Source organism: Mustela nigripes, chromosome 8 (genome assembly GCF_022355385.1).
Source record: "Mustela nigripes isolate SB6536 chromosome 8, MUSNIG.SB6536, whole genome shotgun sequence".
NCBI classification, from domain to species: Eukaryota; Metazoa; Chordata; class Mammalia; order Carnivora; family Mustelidae; genus Mustela; species Mustela nigripes.
In genome coordinates this window covers 27938556-27959348 of record NC_081564.1, presented here as the reverse complement: position 1 = coordinate 27959348, position 20793 = coordinate 27938556, and the positions used below count along the sequence as shown (strand labels likewise).

General features: G+C 43.8%; 1 protein-coding gene across 5 annotated transcripts in view; it reads left to right on the top strand.

The window, feature by feature from the left end:
• Positions 1-20793, top strand: part of UBE2L3 (ubiquitin conjugating enzyme E2 L3) — a 58048-nt gene that overhangs the window by 13004 nt on the left and 24251 nt on the right. For 3 of the 5 annotated variants that reach the window (XM_059409003.1, XM_059409008.1, XM_059409006.1), the window contains exon 2: positions 5590-5685. The exons of 1 other annotated variant lie outside the window; for it this stretch is intronic. In XM_059409003.1, the coding sequence (XP_059264986.1) occupies positions 5590-5685 (96 nt within the window). Of the gene's footprint in view, positions 1-3001; positions 3018-5589; positions 5686-20793 lie in introns of those variants that run through there. One more of the 5 variants, XM_059409007.1, reaches the window with a different exon arrangement.

The following is a 20793-nucleotide window of genomic DNA, read 5'->3' as shown; positions in this document are numbered from 1 at the left end:
TAGGGAAGCAGGCTCCCTGCTGAGCAGAGAGCCCGATGCGGGACTCGATCCCAGGACCCTGAGATCATGACCTGAGCCGAAGGCAGTGGCTTAACCCACTGAGCCACCCAGGCGCCCCGGGTATGGTGGTTCTTAAACGGGCGTGCACCTCAGTGTTACTGGGGGACTTCTTGGCACAAGTGCCCAGCCTTGTTCTGGAGATTCTGATCCTGCAGTTCTAGAATGAGGCCTAGGCACGATTCAGGCTTTCTCCCTCCACCCTCCTTCTCTGTCCCATCTCTCTGCATATGAGTATTAAATAACTCTCCTGGGGCCTTTGGGTGCCGCCTGATTGAGAGTCCCCCAATGTTAGTTAACACTTGAGCCAGATTTGGCTCCCAGTTGCTTCCCAAACATACCCGGTGATTTCTTCCTTCTGGGGCTTTGCATACATTTCTAACACATGGACACACCTGTTCCCTTCTCTGCAATGGTTTGGTTTTTTCCCCCATTCTCCAGGGCCTGACAGCTTCCCTTCCATGAACTGATTACCCTCTGCTGTTGCCTGCTGGGCCTCCCTTGCTCTGACCTCCAGGTTACTAGAGTAGTACTTATCTGCTCTTCTAACCTCATCTCAACAGTCAAGAAGATGGCACTCAGCTTTACTTTTTGTGTGCTTTCGGGGTACAGTATGCTCTTTTCCAGTCAACAGATAAGAAATTACAGGATGCTATCGAATATGCTTTTTAAAACTATATAAGCACCCCCTACCTTGTGACTTGCTGTCCATAGCACTGATTTGACATCTGAAGCAGCCCTGGCTTTCACAGCTGATTTTTCCTCTGTGTTTCTGTCTGGATTTCTTTCTTTTTTTTTAAGATTTTATTTATTTGACAGAGATCACAAGTCGGCAGAGAGGCAGTCAGAGAGAGAGAGGGGAAAGCAGGCTCCCTGCTGAGCAGAGAGCCCGATGTGGGGCTCGATCCCTGGACCTTGAGATCATGACCTGAGCCGAAGGCAGAGGCTTTAACCCACTGAGTCACCCAGGTGCCCCCCTGTATGGATTTCTTAAAGAGGACCATGGTCACAAGCTAGTTTTGAATCACTGGCTTGTGAAGGGTTCTCAGGTCCTGTGTGAGGGTTGTTTGGGAAGATTTTGAATGGTTGTTTGGGAAGATTTTGAATGGTTGCCCATCATAGATCTCCAAAGAAGAAAAAAAGACTTCCTTAAATACTTTGCCCAAACTCAGATGCACACACTGTAGTTTTGTGACAGCCCACTGTGTATAGCTGTCTCCTGCTGTCTTTTCCGGGATGAGCTGAAGGTTCTGTGGGATGTGGAGTAGCCCGCTCCTGCTGGGGTCAGGGTTGTCTCCTGTTAGTTTCTCGGAGCTATTAATCTGTGGTCTGTTTCTGGAGCTTGCCGCACCCTGGCCTGGGATGGGCATCAAGCTCTCTGGGCTAGAGTCTAGGCAGTGGGCTTTTCCCCTTTTGAAGAGCTGGGCAGCATGCCCATGCTCTTTTGGCATCCCTCAGTACATTGAGATCCACCTCTGGGATCAGAAATGGACCTCATTTGGAGAAGCACTGCTCTCTTTCTCCTTTACCAATTGCCATGGCTGGGAAGCCTGCTCTTCCCTACCAGGAGGAGTGAGCTAGTTGGCTTGTTCTGCTTTCCCTCGTGCTCTTCTTTTGGGTTGTCAGTATTTGGGTTGTCCTGGCTGATCCAGGACAGCTTCTTGCAGAACTGAAACAAACCTTTGTGGGCTTATTTTGTTTTTTTTTTTTTTGTTTTTTTTTAAAGATTTTATTTATTTATTGGACAGAGAGAGAGATTACAAGTAGGCAGAGAGGCAGGCAGAGAGAGTGGAAGGGAAGCAGGCTCCCCGCCGAGCAGAGAGCCCGATGTGGGGCTCGATCCCAGGACCCTGAGTTCATGACCTGAGCCGAAGGCAGAGGCTTAACCCTCTGAGCCACCCAGGTGCCCCTGTGGGCTTATTTTGTAAGCTCCTGTCGTTCTTGGCTTTGGTCTTCCTGACTCTGTTCTGGAGCTGGGTCCCTCTGTTTTCCTTTGTTAGGTCCCTTTTTTCCCATCATTTATAATAGTACCCTTTTGAATTTGAACTCTGAACTTACATTGGTCTCTTTAAATTCCTTCTCCAGAGGCGTCTGGGTGGCTCAGTTGGTTAAAGCCTCTGCCTTCGGCTCGGGTCATGATCTCAGGGTCCTGGGATGGATCCCTGCATTGGGCTCTCTGCTCAGCAAGGAGCCTGCTTCCCTTCCTCTCTATCTGCCTGCCTCTCTGCCTACTTGTGATCTCTGTCTGTCTAGTGAATAAATAAAATCTTTAAAAAACAATAATAAATTCCTTCTCCAGTTCTTCCTTCTCAGGTTCATGCTGAGTTATAGGAGTGCACTTTTGCTTGAGTCATCTTGCCTTTTCGAGTCTCAGACCTTTGTATGAATCTCTTTTCTCTGAATGACTTGAATCCATTTTTTCAAGTTGTTCTCCTTGGTGGAGGTGTGGTTGGCATTGTGGGCCGAATAGTTCTTGACTGGAGGGCCTGCTTGTGCAATGCAAGACTTTTAGCATCCTGGCCTCTGACGGTGCCAGGGGTTCTCAGCAGCTGGGCCTCTAGAGGATGTTGGGAAATTGGGGTGGGGTGTGGTGTCACAATGCTTGGCATGTAATGGGCAGGGCTCGGGATGCTCAAGTGCAAAGTCCTGCCGGGATGGTGGCACCACCCTGTTGAGAAAGGCTCTCCTAGGGCTGCCCAGCATTCCCTGGAGATTTATAGGGCTTGCTAGCTTGTTTGTTTGACTTGGTTTCTCTCACTTCTGCCTTGTTGTAATCACTTCTTCCTTGTTGGTTAGAATTATGCAAAGGAGGTTGCCTCTTCCGCTCTTTGGCAAGCTTAACTTGACAGCAAGGTAAATTGAGAGTTTATCTGATGACCAGCAATTGATAACCAAGCGTTGGAGTCCTTGAGCCTCCCAGTTCTGCCAACAGTTGTGTCACCTTTCCTCTCTGGCAGAAGGTAGGAGGAATGGCATCCTCTACCTCAGTATGGCTTTTATCTTTGTGCATGTATCTCTCTCTCTTTTTAAGTAGGCTCCATGGCCAGTGTGGGGCTTGAATTCATGACCCTGAGATTGAATCATGTACCGACGGAGCCAGCTGGAGACCCCAATGTTCATGTGTCTCTTGGTTTCAGAGCACCAGTAGGTGCCCTCTCTGTACTCCTGCCCATGGTGCCCACTCCTTCCTCCCTTTTTCTTGAGCAAGGTGCAGGTTTTCACTCACAGTTTATACTGGAGTCTCATCTTGCCATATTTTTGTAATTCTTTTGAAATTTACCTTCTTGGGTTTATTACTGATACATCCTGTTGTTAGTATGTGGATTTCTGAAGCCATAGATTATATGTACAGATTATTTTAAAACTAATTTTCTCCCATGAAAAGTGAATATGATCTCATTGGTTGTCCAGTTTCAGAGCTCTCTCTGGAATTGTTTTCCTGACTACTTTTGGTTTAAAACATTTCTGATAGCTTGGTAGGATTTGTGTCTAACTGGGAATCTTTTTCTAGTATCTTGCATCAGGGACCAGAAGATCAAATACATGGAGAGCCTTTTCTATCCCAGAGTCTTTTTTTCCTCCCTAATACCCAGCTTCCTGTCCCTTCACTATCCTGGTAATTAAGCAAGTATTTGAGCATGACCATGAGCTCCTGGGGCTTTTAGATCTCTGCCTTCAAGCTTGCCTTCATGGAACTTACATACTGTTCGGGAGTGGGGACAGAGTGGTCGTAGAGTGAAATTTATTTATTCCCCATCCTGAAGGCTTCTTTGTCCCCAGGGGAGCGTTTCTGATGAGTCCTGGGCACTAGCAGGAGGACCAGATGGCAGTTGGCAGGTTGAGTGGTCTCTCAGGTTCCACGCTCTCCTTCCTCCAGGCTCAGGAAGAGGGGCGGGACCATGCCTTCTCCACTGCAGGGGCCACAGCCACTGCAACTAGCTTCCTCACGGAAGCTGAGTGTTGCTTAGAAATGGAGCTCCTCTCCCAGTGGCAGTGGCTCTCTCCTCTCACTGTGGAGCTTGTTAAAAATCCCCCATTTCAGACTCCACCCCACAGTTGCTGGACCAGAATTTCCAGGGCTGGGGCCTAAGCCCAGATGGTTGTGGTGGGCAGCTAGGGTTGACAAGCGGCAGCACCCTGTGGGAAGAAACTTGGTCGGGCGTGTCGCCTGCCGTGAAGCACCGGCATGTCCCAGCTGTCTGTTCTGCGTGTTCATTTGATACCCTTCTCAGCCCACTCCATGCCGGGCAAACCACACATCCTCCAACTTAGAACCTGTGACAGTGGCTCAGTTCTCACTTTGTCTGGAATTGTTTCCCCACGGGGCCTTGTAAACTGTTGCTGGTGTGGTGGGAATGTGGAGTGCAAAGGATCTTTTGGGCTTGAAGTAGAGGCTGGTTCAGAGCTTCTGTGCCGTTGTGGGCCATCACATCACACAAGGAGGGGCTTCCCAGTTGCAAAAGGGTGCATGGGCTGGACCAACAAGGAGGAAGCCAGGGCCCTTGAGGAAGCTGTCCTGCCTCCTCAGCTGGGTGGTGGTGCTCTAGGGATGCAGAAGAAAGTACCCAGGAGACATGGAGGAGGTTTTTGTACCAGGAACATGAGGCCAGGTTGGGATATTGGAGGAATTGTGTCACTGCAGGTGTCTGAGAATGGAGGAATATTGGGAAGGTGAGCAGGCGGGCGCACCTTGGGTCTTGGGTCATGATGCCTGCTGGAGGTTGACTGGAGTTGTTGGAGAAGCGGTGGTGCACAGTTAAAAAACAAGCGACAGACTATAGCCTAAAGACCTCTCAGGCAGGGCCCTGAAGTAGTTAGTCCCTTGGTCATGCTTTCTGGAGGAAAGGCATTTGCTGCCTAGACTATTTGTATAATAATCCCTCATTTGCAAAGGGTTCTGTTATGTACAACATGGTTTCCCCTTCGTTGTGTTCAGCTCTGGGTCTTACTACCCCTCTTTTGAAGCTGAGGAAACAGAGGGTCAGTGAGAGGCTCCTGTCCCCCTCCCATCCCAGACTAGATAGTTGTTCTCTTCGCCACGTTGTCCCTGCTGACACAGAGTTCTGAAATCACACTTACGCACTGGGTAGAAAACCTGGTGGGTATGCGTTTGCTCCTAGTCTTTGACATCTGACTCATAGCTTAATAAATCTTGGTTGGAAGAAATCAGGTCTGTAGCACCTTCCTTGCACCTCTGCTGTGTGACTGCCCTGTGCAGGGGTCTGAGGGTGTTTAAACAGAGGTCTGGTGACCAGTCCAAAGAGGAGGTGATGTGTCTGCAGAAGACAGTTACTTATCCCACTGAGTTCTGTGGGGTCACTGAAGTGGGGCCTGTCTTGGTCTGGGGCATGGGTTTGAGGGGACCACTGTGGCTCCAGGCCTCTTAACCAGACCAGTCACAGTCTAGTCCACACTCTGCAATTTGGTCATCAGTGGTTTTGGCACTTGGTTTAATTTGAGGGAGTCAGGAGGGATCTTAATGTGTGGTGCTTTCCCCTATTTGACACCCCTTTATGCTTTGTTAATCAACAGGAGCTTGAAGAAATCCGCAAATGTGGAATGAAAAACTTCCGTAACATCCAGGTTGATGAAGCTAATTTATTGACTTGGCAAGGGCTTATTGTTCCTGTGAGTATTGAACACTTCCACTTCTTACCAGATTATTCTTCAAGGTGATGTGTGTGCTGGGCTGACCTCTCTGCTCCCAAGTAGGCTCTTAGGTGAGGCAGCCAAGAGATGTGCAGAAGTGGGCTGTCACTCTAGGATATAATAAGGCAGGGACTTTAACCTCAGGTGCCTGAGTAGAATCCCATCTTTGCACTGGTTTTGTAAGATTCTGGGGGGCCCCAAGTGTTCCATGTCTGTGGTTATTGCCCAGGGAAAGGAGAGTGTTTTTGTGCTCTTCTCTTCCCTGGCTTCTCCATGCCTGGCCCCGTTTGTCCAGACGGGGCTGCCTTCTCTGACCTCTCTTGGGAGATGGTGGCTTTCCCATCTAGATCTTTTCTTTGCTTCCCTGCCGGGTTTTGCATCTGTATGTCTAAGCCTCTGGACACTTGAGTTCCAGGCTTTATTCCTAGTACCCTCCAATATGTGCCTTCTGTTGGTTTCAAATCCCTTTGTCTAATGGCCTGCCTGGTCCCCTCACCCAGTGTCTTGTTTGGGGCTTCTGCCTCTACTTTCTGACCCCTACAGCTCCTGTTCCCTCTGCCTCACAGACTTCTGCCATCACATCGGCTCAGGCTTGCTCCTAACAATGGCCTTCCTGTGGCCTTCCTGTCCTCTTGATTTAGTGTCTGCTCTTTGTCCATCCTTTCATCTCCTCACCCCTGAGAGCCTCATCCTGTACTAACTCCAGTTTGCAATCCCAGTTTCTCCCACCCTCCTAGAACCATCTCACAGTGAGCACATGGGTTCCCCTCTGTCCTCAGCACCTCAGCCTCAGCAGCCGTAGAGCCTGCTCGCCTCTCCAGCCTTTGGAGCCCGTGCAGCCTCCGGTTCTGTGACCTTGTACCACTCATTCCTGTCTTGCTGCTGCTTCCTGTGAGCTCTCAGACATGGACCTTGTTTAGTCTCCTGCCTTTCTTTAGTGCTGTTTCTTGGGCCCCTGCTTCATCCAGCATCATAGATGACTAGATTATTACTGTACGTGAAGGAGTCCTGTCCTTGCCTCTGTTCCTGCCCTCTCCCCAGAGCCACACCCTCTGTACATGAGGTGGCCTCACTTGGACACCGTGTGCCTTCCAGTTTCCCCAGCTCACAACCAGGACTTCATCGCGAGTGCTCCCTTCCTTCCTGTTCTTCAGTCTCCACTGCCTCCTCTTTTCATCCCCACTTTCCCTGTGAGCCTCAGGCCCTTTTCCTGTGCCTGTCCCTGCACTACATTGTTGTGTAGACTCTTTCCTTATGGGCAGATTGGCTACTTTGGCAAAGCAGAACATAGAACATGCTGACTCTAGATGCTTTCTTCTTCTTCTTCTTCTTTTTTTTTTTTAAGATTTTATTTATTTATTTGACAGATAGAGATCACAAGTAGGCAGAGAGGCAGGCAGAGAGAGGAGGGAATGCAGGCTCTCTGCTGAGCAGAGAGCCTGATGCAGGGCTAGATCCCAGGACCCTGGGATCATGACCTTGGCCAAAAGCAGAGGCTTAACGACTGAACCATCCAGGCGCCCCAGAGGCTTGCTTCTAATGCTGATTATAGGTCATGCCTTTTTAAAAAGTCCTTGCAACTTGAACAGCAGATACTGGATTCATGCTTTATTTTCATGCTTGTTTGAATAATGAAGGAAAGATACACTTTGTAGTGTTTCAGTACACACTCAGAAATTTTAAATGTGGGAGCATCCAATCTGGTTTTGAGGATGAGTGTTTAAGATTTCTCCAGGCTTGCAGATGGTGGGACTCATGGCATCGTGCGTAGGTGGTAGAGGAGCCTCTGGGTGGGAAGGTTCAGCCAGTAACCCCAGGGCTTACCCGCTGTAGAGAATCGTTAGGTGCTAAATGGAAGAGTGGCCAGGACCATCTGTCCTGTCCCTTTTCTAATTGCAGTTTTGTATCCTACTGACATTAGAAGAGTTAATCCATGGATCTGTTCAAAAATGACAGGAATGAATGGGATGGTTTTGACTAGTCAGACTTGGGGCAGTCTCCCCCATGATGTCAGTGGCCTGAGAGTGCAGGTCAGCTCCAAGGGTAGGTGGCTGTCAGCAGTCTTAAACCAGAGCATTTCAAGGCCTCCCTCTGTTGCCATGTTGGCGGAGCCTTTGCAATGGGCTGCGGTTTCATAAGTCCAAGGTGGAGACTGTTTTGGTAGAATGCAGTGTGCTTGAGTCTCTAGGGACTGGCCAGGCCAAAGCCTCACTTTCCATTTAGTGGAAGCTGAGTCCAGAGACAGTAGGCCATAGCTACTGTCTCCCCATTCCATTGCCTCTTCCCATTTCTCTCTTGTGTTCTTACTATGGTCACTGCCCAGGGACCCTGGCTTCGTATAAGGAATGTTTCAAGGAGGCAGTTACGGTGCTCTTGGCAACTGATCCCTCAACGGTCTTCACTAGTACCCTACACCTGGGCCTCCGGTCTTGCTGTACCATAGGGCCCAAGTCAGTGGGGGGAATCTTCACCCCAGACTGACCTGGGGTACACCCAGCTGGGGTGAAGGCAGGGCCAGGCTGGTAAAGGCATAGTAGTCCAGACGCATGCCTTGACCACCTGGTCCTGGTCCTCTAGGAGTGGCTTAGTAAATACTGTAGCTCAGAGAAGGGGCAGACCCAGACTCACCAGAGAGGAAAGATGGGAGTGAACCAGATATGGTGCTTCCTTGAGGCATTTCACTGTTACTAAGGCAGTTCAGGCTTATTCCCTTTAAACTCTTGTTTTTATATAAATTTTTTTCATTTGAAATTCAGAGGTGATAGCTAAGGAAGAAAATGATCTCATAATCCTACCGTGAAGAAATGCAGTAAGTTTTTGGGCACCTGCCCTTCAGGAGCTGGAGGCATGGTGGTGAGCCTTCTTGAATTTCTCACCCAATGAGCACTTTCACTCTTCATCACTATTATTCCTCCTAGCCTTTTTAATGAACCATTTGATAGTTTCATAATTATCACGTATTTCCATCATTTAGTCATTGCCTCGAAACTTTGTGAATGTAACTTTTGATAACTGTACAATATCCCATAATACTTGTGTTATCATTTATTCCATCATTCTTTAATTTTGAATTTTTTTCCATTTTTAAGATAATTTATCCATGAGCATCTGTACGTGAAAATCTTAGCATCTTTGTTTATTTTAGGTTTGATTTTTTATTAAAGTTTTTACTTATTTTTTTAAAGTAATCTCCATACCCAACTTTTTTTTTTTTTTTTTAAGGTTTTATTTCTTTATTAGAGAGAGCACACAAGTAGGCAGAGTGGCAGGAAGAGGGAGAGGAGGAAGCAGGCTCTCTGCTGAGCAGAGAGCCCGATGCAGGGCTTGATCTCAGTACCCTGGAATCGTGACCTGAGCAGAAGGCGGAGGCTTAACCAACTGAGCTACCCAGGTGCCGCATACCCACCATTTCTTAAAGTCATCTCCATACCCAACTCAAAACCCTCCTGAGACTGAGAGTCGGATACTCTGCTGACTGAGCCAGGCACCCCGTATTTTATGTTTGATCTTAAGATAGCCGTAGTCTGACTGGGAGGATGAGGGTTATATTATATATATCTATAAGCCAGCTTATTGTCAAGTTATTTCCCAGAAAGTTTGTGCCAGTTTATACTTTACGGACACCGTCTGCCTGTGCTTGTCCTTGTCCGTCGTGGAGGTTTCTGGGTGTTATTAAAGCGGGCTCTGGGGTGCCTGGGTGGCTCAGTGGGTTGGGCTGCTGCCTTCAGCTCAGGTCATGATCTCAGGATCCTGGGATTGAGTCCCGCATCGGGCTCTCTGCTCAGCAGGGAGCCTGCTTCCTCCTCTCTCTCTCTGCCTGCCTCTCTGCCTACTTGTGATCTCTCTCTGTCAAATAAATAAATAAAATCTTAAAAAAAAAAAAAAAAGGCGGGCTCTGAATGGCAGTAGTTCAACCCCCAGGCTCTGCGGTCTGTTTGCCCCAGGTGAGAACCCTAGTTCTGCCTCTGACTGGTTTGGGGATCTCTGGCAGGTTAAGCAGTTTGTCCTGGTATTCTCACATCTAAAAGGAGTACTCATCTCTCTGATTGTTGTCCAAGTTCAGTAAGTGCGTGTGTGTGTGTGAAGTGCTTAGTCTCACTCTTACTATTAAAGTCTTTGTGGGGCTCCCTGCAAAACTGTTGGTGGTATGTAGCAAAGAGCCGGTAAAGAAAGTATAAGGAAAGAAATCATTGTGCCAGTGTGACAGGTGCAAAGATACTCAATTAGATTTATGTCTTAGTCCCATTCAGGCTGTTACAGAACAAAATACCAAATACTGGTGAGTTTAACTTAACAGAATTTTACTTCTCACAGTTCTGGGACCTGGAAGTGCAAGATCAGAGTGCAGGTCTGGGGAAGGCCTTGTTCTTGGTCACACACTTACCATGTATCCTCCATGTGAGGGAAGGAGCAAGCTAGGTCTCTGGGGCCTGTTAAAAGGTGCCAATTCATTCATGAAGGCCCTTCCCTAGTAATCTAATAGCTCCCTAAAGGCCCCATCTCCTAACACCATCATGTTAGGCATTAAGTTTTCAGTGTATGACTTTTGGGGCTACACAAACATTCAGACCACAGTAATGTGCATTTATAATTTTGTCATTGTAGTTAAAGGTTTTGTTATTAATTTATTGACTGTTTATATTTTCCATAATCTGTTATCTGAGTTTTAGTATGCTGCTTTGTTGAATTTTAGGAATTCTGTATATTAGTCCTTTGTGTCTAGGAAAAATATTTTTCATCTTATTGTTTTCTTTCCTTCCTTGTTTATTCAAGAATTCTTAACTGGAAAGTTTCTCTTAAAATTTACGAAATTTTTTGTTTCTTTTTTTTTTTTTTTTTTAATTTTATTCATTTATTTGACAGAGAGAGAGACCACAAAGAGTCAGAGAGGCAAGCAGAGAGAGAGGGAGAAGCAGGCTCCCTGCCAAGCAGAGAGCCTGATGCGGGGCTCGATCCCAGGACCCTGAGACCATGACCTGAGCCGAAGGCAGAGGCTTAACCCACTGAGCCACCCAGGCGCCCCATTGCTTCATTAATTTTTTATTGTAAAATACATTTGACATAAAATTTGCCATTTGTGGGGCGCCTAGGTGGCTCAGTGGGTTAAAGCCTCTGCCTTCAGCTCAGGTCATGATCCCAGAGTCCTGGGATGGAGCCCTGTGTCGGGCCTTCTGCTCAGTAGGGAGCCTGCTTCCCTTCCTCTCTCTCTGCCTGCTCCGCCTACTTGTGATCTTTCTCTGTCAAAAAAAAAAAACTTTAAAATTTGCCATTTGTAAGTATACAATTCAGTGACATTAATTATTTTCAAAATGTTGTGCAACCACCACTGTCTAGTTCCAAAATTTTCCATCACTCAGAGAAAATGTATCCATTCACTAATAATACCCTACTTCCCATGGCCCCCCAACCCCTGGGAACCTCTAATCTACTGTTTATGAATTTAACTATTAGAGATGTTTTATGTAAATCATATAATACTTGTCCTTTCGATCTGGCTTATTTCTCTTAGCATAATTTTTCAGGGTCATCCACGTGGTACCACAAACCAGAACTTCATTCATTTTTTATGGATGAAGAATGTTCCACTTTGTTTGTTTGTTTTTAAAGATTTTATTTATTTATTTGACAGAGAGATCACAAGTCGGCAGAGAGTCAGGCAGAGAGAGAGAGAGAGAAGCAGGCTCCCGCTGAGCAAAGAGCCCGATGCGGGGCTCGATCCCAGGACACTGAGATCATGACCTGAGCCGAAGGCAGCAGCTTAACCCACTGAGCCACCCAGGCGCCCAAGATTTAAGTTTTTTAGAGCAGTTTTAGGTTCACAGTAATGTTAAGAGAAAAGAATAGAGATTTCCTACATACCCTCTGGCCCCACACATGCCTAACCTCCCCCATTATGGACATTTCTTACCATTTCTTATCATTTGTTATGATTGATGAACCTACATTGTCACATCATAATCACCTAAACCTAGTAGGGTTCATCGTTGGTGTTGTAAATTCTGTGAATTTGGAAAAATGTATAATGGCACATATCCGTTATATTATCATACGGAGTATTTTCACTGCCCTACAATCCTCCGTATTCTACTTTTTCATTCCTCCCTGCCCCTCTCCCCGACCTGGTTGCCCTATGCCCACCCACAGCAACAATTAATCCTTTTACTGTCTCTGTAGTTTTGCCTTTTCTAGAATGCTGTTTGGTTGGAATCATACAGTATGTAGTCTTTTCAGCCTGGCTTCTTTCAGTTATAATCATATACAGTTAAGTTTACTTCGTGTCTTTTCATGGCTTGATAGCTGCTTTCTTTTTCGCACTGAATAATATTCTGTTGTCTGGATATACCACAGTTTATTTATCTGTTCTTGTTTGCTTCCAAGTTTTGGCAGTTATAAATAAAGCAGCTATAAACATTTTTAGTTGGGTGTTTGTGTTCTCCTTCTCTTTAAGTTATAGGAGTCCTTTATATGTTAGAGATATTAAACCCTTATCAGATAATATGATTTGCAAATATTTTCTCCCATTCTGTGGGCTGTCCTTTCACACTTTTGGTAGTGTCTTTTTTTTTTTTTTAAATTCATGTATAGTTGATACTCAGTGTTACATTAGTTGGATAGTGTTCTCTGATGCACGGAAGTTTTTAATTTTAATGAAGTACATTTTGTCTGTTTTTTCTTTTGTTGCCTGTGCTTTCAGTATTATATTTAAGAAATCATTGCCAAACCTAAGTCATACAGGTCTCCCCCCCCCCTTTTTTTTTAAAGTGAACTCCACACCTCATGTGGGCGTTGGACTCATGACACTTAGAGCAAGAGTTCTACCCACTGAGCCAGCCAACCCCTGCTCCGTTTTTTTCTAAGGATATTTATATTTTAGCTCTTAAGTTTATATCTTTGATCCATTTTGTTAATTTTTATATGTAAAAATTATATATGTAAAGGTCCACATTCCTTATTTTGCATGTGGACATCCAGTTTTCCCAGTACCATTTGTTGAAGAGACTGCTTTTGATCTTGGCGTCTCTGTCAGAAATCAGTTGAGCATATATGTGGGGGTTTATTTCTGGACTCTTGAGTTCTATTCTGTTGGTCTGTGTGTCTGTCTGTTTACCAGCCACACTGTTTTGGTTACTGTAGCTTTGTAGTAAGTTTTGAAATCAGAGGTACGAGTCCTCCAACTTTGGTCTTCTTTTTCTTTTTTACTTTTTTTTTGGGGGGGGGGTAAAGATTTTATTTATTTATTTGAGAGAGGGAAAGAGAGAGCACAAGCAGGGCGAGCAGCAGAGGGAGAAGTAGGCTCCTGCCTGAGCAGGGAGCCTGGCACAAGGCTCGACACAAGGCTAGGATCATGATCTGAGCCAAAGGCAGACCCTTAACAACCGAGCCATCCAGGTGCCCCATACTGTTTTTGTTCTTTCTTTTTTTTTTTTAAAGTAAACCCTCTCCCCAACATGGGACTCAGACTCACAACCCCAAGATCAAGAGTTGCATGCTGTACCAACTGAGCTAGTCAGGTGCCCCTTTGCTCTTCTTTTACGAGATTGTTTTGGCTGTTCGGAGTTTTTTGAGATCTCATAAGAATTTTAGGATAGGTTTTTCTATTTTGTAAAAATAACACTTGGGATTTTGGTGGAGCTTACATTGAATCTTGAGATCACTTTGGGTGATATTTTCATCCGAATATTAAGTCTTTCAGTCTATGAACCCAGGATGTCTTTTCATATATTTAGGTCTTTAATTTCTTTTAGCAGTGCTTTGTAATTTTCAGTATGTAAATTTTATATCTCTGTTAATTAGCTCAGGGTGCCATAACAAAACACCATAGACTGGATGGCTTAAACGACAGTAATTAATTTTTTCATGCTTCTGGAAGCTAGATGTCCTAGATCAGGGTTTGGCAAGGTCACTTTCTGGTGAGGACTCGTCCTGGCTTGCAAATGGCTACCTACTTTGTGCTACCATGGAGAGGGAGAGCAAGGGAGTTCTTTGATGCTTCTTGTAAATGCAGTAGGTTCTCCCCACCCTAACCTGCAGTTCAGTTGCCCATAGTCAACTGTGATCCCAATGCAGATGATCTTCCTTCTGACATATCTTCAGGTCAGTATAGTAGCCTGACACTATGTTAGCATGCTTACGTGATTTACCTTACTTCATCTGATCTGATGTCTACGTGATTCATCTTACATCATCTGATCGCATCATTACAAGAAGAGTGAATACAGTACCATGAGCTATTTTGAGAGAGACCACATTTGCATAACTTTTATTATGGAATATTGTTATAATTTTTCTTTTTTTTTTTGTCAGTCTCTTACTGTGCCTCATTTATAAATTAAACTTTATCATAGGTATGTTTGCATAGGAAACAACATAGTATATAGAGAATTTGTTACTATCTATGGTTTCTGATACCCACTGTGGGCCTTAGAAAGATTACCATGTGGATAAAGGGGGACTACTCTACATTAATCCTGTTGGATCAGGGCTCCACCGTATAACCTCATTTAGTCTTAATTATTTGCTTACCCCAAATACAGTCACATTGGGGTTTGGGGCTTCAGTATATGATTTTGGAGGAAACACATTCAGTCTATAACAGCCTCCTTGGTTAAATTTATTTCTAGGTATTTTATTCTTTTCAATGTTATTTTGAATGGACTTGTTAATTTCCTTTTTTTGGATTATTCATTGTGTATAGAAATGGCACTGATTTTTGTGTTGCTTTTGTATCTTGCAGTTTTTCTGAGCTCATTTATTCTGTGTGTTAGGGTTTTCTACGTATGAGATCAGGTCCTCTCTGAGTATGGGTAGTTTTATATTTTCCATACCAGTTTGGATATCTTTTACTTCTTTTTCTTGCCTACTTGTCCTGGCTAGAAGCATCAGCACTTTGTTGAATGAAGTGGCAAAAGGAAGCATCCATGTCTTATTCCTGATTTTAGGGGGAAAATGTTCAGACTTTCACCATTGAGTCTGATGTTGGCTGTAGCTTTTTTTTTTTTTTTTTTTTTTAAGATTTTATTTATTCGACAGAGAGAGAGAAATCACAAGTAGGCAGAGAGGCAGGCAGAGAGAGGGGAGAAAGCAGGTTCCCTGCGGAGCAGAGAGCCCGACGCGGGGCTCGATCCCAGGACCCTGGGATCATGACCTGAGCTGAAGGCAGAGGCCTCAACCCACTGAGCCACCCACGTGCCCCGGCTGTAGCTTTTTATATATAGCTTTTGTGGTGTTCTCTACCTAGTTTATAAAGTGTTTTTTCCCTGAAAGTGTGTTAAGTTTTTGTAAAGCGCTTTTTCTGCATCACTTGAGATGACTGTGTTTTTTTCCTTTATTCTATTAATGTGGTGTATTACATTGACTGATTTTTTTTTTTTTTTTTTTTTTTTTTTTTTAATTTAGGCATCCTTGCATTCCTGGAATGAATCCTACTTGGGGATGGTGTATAATCGTTATATGCTTCCGAATTCATTTTGCTAGTGTTTTGTTGAAGATTTTGGCTCAAAACTCATAAGGGATTTTGTAATTTTCTCGTAGTGTCTTTGGCTTCAGTGTTAGGGTGATGCTGGCCTTATATAATGAGTTATGAAGTGTTCCCTCTTTGGAAGAGTTCTGGAAGGATCGGTGTTAATTCTGTACACATTTGGTGTAGGTTGTCAGTAAAACCGTCTGATTTAGGACTCATCTCGTTGGGAGGTTTTTGATTGCTGATTCAGTCTCCTTAGTCATTACAGGTTTATTTCCATTTTCTTTTCGTGATTCAGTTTTAGTAGATTTAATGTTCCTGAGGGTTTGTCCACCTCATCTAAGTTCTTGAGTTTGTTGTTGTACACAGCTGTTCATGGTACTCTCTTACAGTCTTGTTTATTTCTGTAAAATTGGGAGTAATGCTTCCACTTTCATTTCTCATTTGAGTAATGTGAGTCTCCTTTCTTTTCCTTAGTCAGCCTAGGCCAAGGTTTATCAGTTTCGTTGATCTTTTCAAAGAATCAGCTTTTGGTTTCATTGCTTTATCTCTTGTTTTTCTACACTCTGTTTCATTTATCTCCTCTGTAATTGTTATTTACTTTCTGCTAGCTTTGGGTTTCGTTTACTCTTCCTTTCTTCATTCCTTAAGGTGTCCAGTTAGGTTATTGATTTGAGATCTTCCTTTATTGTTATTATTAGTGTTCACAGCTGTACGTTTCCCTCTGAGCACAACTTCCACTGCATCCCTGAAGTTTCTGGTCTGTTGTGTTTAAATTTTCATTCATCTCAAGGTATTTTCTAATCTCCCTTGTGTTTTTTTTTTCCCTTGAACTATTGTTTGTTTGTTTTGTTTTGTTTTTTAAAGATTTTATTTATTTAACAGAGAGGTCATAAGTAGGCAGAGAAGCAGGCAGAGAGAGACGGGGAAGCAGGCTCCCTGCTGAGCAGAGAGCCCAACACGGGGCTCACAACCTGAGCCGAAGGCAGGGGCTTTAACCCACTGAACCACCCAGGCACCCCTTGTTTGTTTTTCAAGAATATGTCTGATTTCCACATATTTGTGAGCTTTCCAGTTTTCCTTTTGTTATTGACTTCTGGTTGCATTCCACAACGGCCAAAAAATATACTTTGTGTGACTTAATGTTTATTGTGGAGAATGTTTCACAGGCACTTGAAAAGAATGTATATTCTGCTGTTGTTAGAGTGTTCTGTATATGTTAGGTCTAATTGGTTGTTCGAGTACTCCCATTTCCTTGTTGGTCTTCTCTCTTGTTCTCTTATTGAAAATGGGGTATTGGGGGCGCCTGGGTGGCTCAGTTGGTTAAACCACTGCTTACGGCTCTGGTCATCATCCCAGAGTCCCAGGATCGAGTCCTGCCTTGGGCTCTCAGCTTGGCAGGGAGTCTGCTTCTCCCTCTGACCTTCTCCGCTCTCATGTTCTTTCTCTCTCTCAAATAAATAAATGAAATCTTTAAAAAGAAAGAAAGAAAGAAAATGGGGTATTAAAATCCCCAAAGATTGTTTTAGAACTTATATTTCTTATATTTCTCTCTTCGTTTCATCAATTTTTGCTTCATGTATTTTGGTTCTTATGTTTGTTGTATATAGGTTTATAATTGTTGTATCTTCTTGATGGATTGAATCTTTGTCAATATATAATGTCCTTTCTTGTATTCTTTTTTACTTAAAATCTATCTAGTTTGATATTAATATAGTCCCCGTAGCTCTCTTTTGGTTAGTAATTGCATGGAATATCTTTTTCCATTTTCTAGTTATTTTTTTTTTTTAAGATTTTATTTATTTGACAGAGAGAGAGATCACAGGTAGGAAGAGAGGCAGGCAGAGAGAGAAGGGGAAGCAGGTTTCCCGCTGAGTAGAAAGCCTGATGCAGGGCTTGATCCCAGGACTGAGGGATCATGACCTGAGCTAAAGGCAGAGGCTTAACCCTCTCTTCTCCCAGGGGGCCCCGTTACTTCTGACTTCTTTATGTCTTTGTAAAGCGAGTCTCTTGCAATCATCATATAGATGGATGGCATTTTCTTATCCATTCTGGTAATTTTTGTCCTTTTTAAAAAGATTTTATTTATTTATTTGCCAGAGAGAGCACGCGCAAAGGGTTAGGGTTATGGTTAGGGTTAGCACAGGCGAGCACAAGCAGGGGGAGTGGCAGACTGAAGGAGAAGCAGTCTCCACGCTGAGGCAGCCACTGCTCAACTGCAGTTGTCCCATCTCTGTCTTTTAAGTGGAGAGATTATCCATTTACATTTCAAGTAATTATTGATAAAGTGTTTGCTTCTGTTATTTATCTTTGTTTTCTGGGTGTCTTAAATGCTTTTGTTTCTAAGTTCTGTATTATTGCCATATATGTTGATTTTTTGGTAGCATACCATTTTGATTCCCTTCTTTCCTTTTATGTATACTTACTAGTTATTTTCTTAGGGGTTAACTTGCGGATTACAATTAACATCTTAATCTGTTAACAACTTGGTTTGAATAATACTAGCTTAATTTTAATAGTTTTTTGTTTTTTGTTTTTGTTTTGAGATTTTATTTATTTGACAGAGAGAAACAGTGGGAGAGGGAACACAAACAGAGGGAATGGGAGAAGGAGAAGCAGGCAGGCAGCCCGATGCGGGGCTCGAACCCAGGACCCTGGGATCATGACCGAGCTGAAGGCAGACGCTTAACAACTGAGCCACCCAGGCTTCCCAATTTTAAGTTTTTAAACACTCTTCTCCTATACTTCTCTATTACCTTATTTTTACCCATACCATTTTTATTTCTTTTATATATATTTTTTTTTAATTTTTTTTTTTTTTAAGATTTTATTTATTTACTTGAGAGAGAGACAGTGAGAGAGAGCATGAACGAGGAGAAGGTCAGAGAGAGAAGCAGACTCCCCATGGAGCTGGGAGTCCGATGCGGGACTCGATCCCGGGACTCCAGGATCATGACCTGAGCTGAAGGCAGTCATCCAACCAACTGAGCCACCCAGGCGTCCCTATATTTTTTATTTTTTAAAAAATTTTATTTACTGATTTGTTAGAGAGTACAAGCAGAGGGAGTGGCAGGCAGAGGGAGAAGCAGGCTCTATACTGAGCAGGGAGGCTGATTTGGGACTCCATCCAAGGACCCTGGGAGTGTGACCTGAGCCGAAGGCAGACACTTCACTGACTGAGCCACCCATGCGTCCCTACCTCCCACTTCTATATGGATACTGTTGTAAAGAGCAGTTAAAACCCAAAGTACAATAATCTATATTACTAGCTTTTATATTTTTCTGGTAGTTAAATTTATTATTCTTTATTTCTTCATATGGCTTTAAGTTACTGTCCTTTCGTTTAGCCTATTGGACTCTTGTATTTCTTTTAGGGAAAGTGAAGATTCTCCCAGCTTTTTATTTGTTTGTTTGTTTGTTTGTTTGTTTAAGATTTATTTATTTATTTGACAGGTAGCGAGAGGTAGGCTTCTTGCTGAGCAGGGAGCCTGATGTGGGGCTTGATCCCAGGACCCTTGGGATCACCACCTGAGCTGAAGGCAGATGCTTAATGACTGAGCCACCCCCCCCCCCCCCCCCCCCAGCTGTTTTAAAAATCTGGGAATATTTTAATTTCTCACTCATTTTTGGAGGATAGTTTTTGCTGATGTCTTACTTATTCAACCCCTTGAATATGTCATCCCACTGCCTTCTGGCTTCCATGGTTTCTAGTGAGAAATCATTCGTCTTACTGAAGATCCAAGAAATCACTTCTCTTTTACAGCTTTCGATATTATCTCTTTGTCTAGGCACCTGGCTGGCTCATTTGGTTAAGCATCTAACTCTTGGTATTAGCTGTAGGTCTTGCTCTCAGGGCTATGAGTTCATGCCCAACATTGGGCTCCACACTGGACTTGGAGCCTACTTTAGAAAAAGATTATTGGGGTGCCTGGGTGGCTCAGTCATTAAGTATTTGCCTTTAGCTCAGGTCATGATCCCAGGGTCCTGGGATTGAGCCCCACATCAGGCTCCCTGCTCAGCAGGGAGCCTCGTCCCTCTCCCTGTGCCTGTAGCTACCCCTGCTTGTGCTTGCTCTCTTTATCTGTCAAATAAATAAATTAAAATCTTTTTTTTTTTTTTTAAAGCATCTCTTTGTCTTCAGTGGTTTGACTGTGTGTTTTGGTATAGATCTCTTTGAGTTGATTCTGCTTGAAGTTCATTAAGCTTCTTGTATGTGTAGTTTATCTTTCATAGAATTTGGGAAGTTTTTGCACATTATTTTTCAAAAAAAATTTTTTTGCCTGTTTTCTCTTGCTTAGCCTTCTGGAGGTCCCGTAATGTGTATTTTGGTCTTCTTGATGGTATTCCATATTTCCCTAGGCTCTGTTCACTTTTCTTCATTTCTTTTTCTTTCTGGTCCTCAGACTGGATAATTGTCCTAACTTCAAGCAGTTCTTTCTGATTCTTCCACTTGCCAAAATATACAGTCACACGCCTCTGCTGTGGCTTTCGTTTCAGTTATTGTGTTTTTCAGCTCCAAAATTTGTTTCCTTTTTATAATTTCTGTCTATTGGTGTTCTCATTTTGTTCAGAAATCATTTTCCTGGTTTCATTTAGTTCTTAGTCCATGATTTCCTTTATCTCTTTGATCATGTTTAAGACTGTTGATTTTAGGGGTGCCTGCCTGGCTCAGTCAGAAGAGCATGTGACTCCTGATCTTGGAGTTGTGAGTTCAAGCCCTACATGGGTGTAGAGATTACTTAAATAAATAAATAAATAAAAACTTAAAAAAAAAAAAAACGTTGATTTTAATTCTTTGTCTAATAAGTCCAGTGTTTAGACTTCTTTAGGGATGGTTTCTGTCAATTGGTTTTATTCCTTTAGATGGGTCACACTTTTTCTCTTTCTTTCTTTCTTTCTTTTTTTTTTTTTTAAGATTTTATTTATTTATTTGACAGAGAGAGATCACAAGTAGGCAGAGAGTCAGGCAGAGAGAGAGAGGGAAGCAGGCTCTCTGCTCAGCAGGGATGCTGAGGCAGTTGCGGGGCTCGATCCAAGGACCCTGAGATCATGACCTGAGCCCAAAGCAGCCGCTTAATCCACTGAGCCACCCAGGCGCCCCTCTTTTTTTTTTTTTTAAGGTTTTATTTTTGGGGCATCTGGGTGGCTCAGTTGGTTAAATATCTGAGTTCTTTTTTTTTTCTTTTCTTTTTAAAGATGTTATTTATTTGATTGAGAAAAAACACAAACGACAAGGAGAGGGAGAAACAAGGTCCTTGCTGAGCAAAGGGCCTGATGCTGCACTTGATCCCAGAACCCTGGGATCATGACTTGAGCTGAAGGCAGACACTTAACCAACCCAGTGAGCCACAGAGGTGCCCCAAGTATCAGACTCTTGATCTCAGGGTCATGAGTTCAAGCTCTGGGTTCGGCTCCATGCTGGGCATAGAGCCTACTTTATTTATTAAATATTTTTTTTTTTAAAGATTTTATTTATTTCTCAGAGAGGGGGGGGAGAGAGCGAGCACAGGCAGACAGAATGGCAGGCAGAGGGAGAAGCAGGCTCCCTGCCGAGCAAGGAGCCCTATGTGGGACTCGATCCCAGGATGCTGGGATCATGACCTGAGCCGAAGGCAGCCGCTTAACCA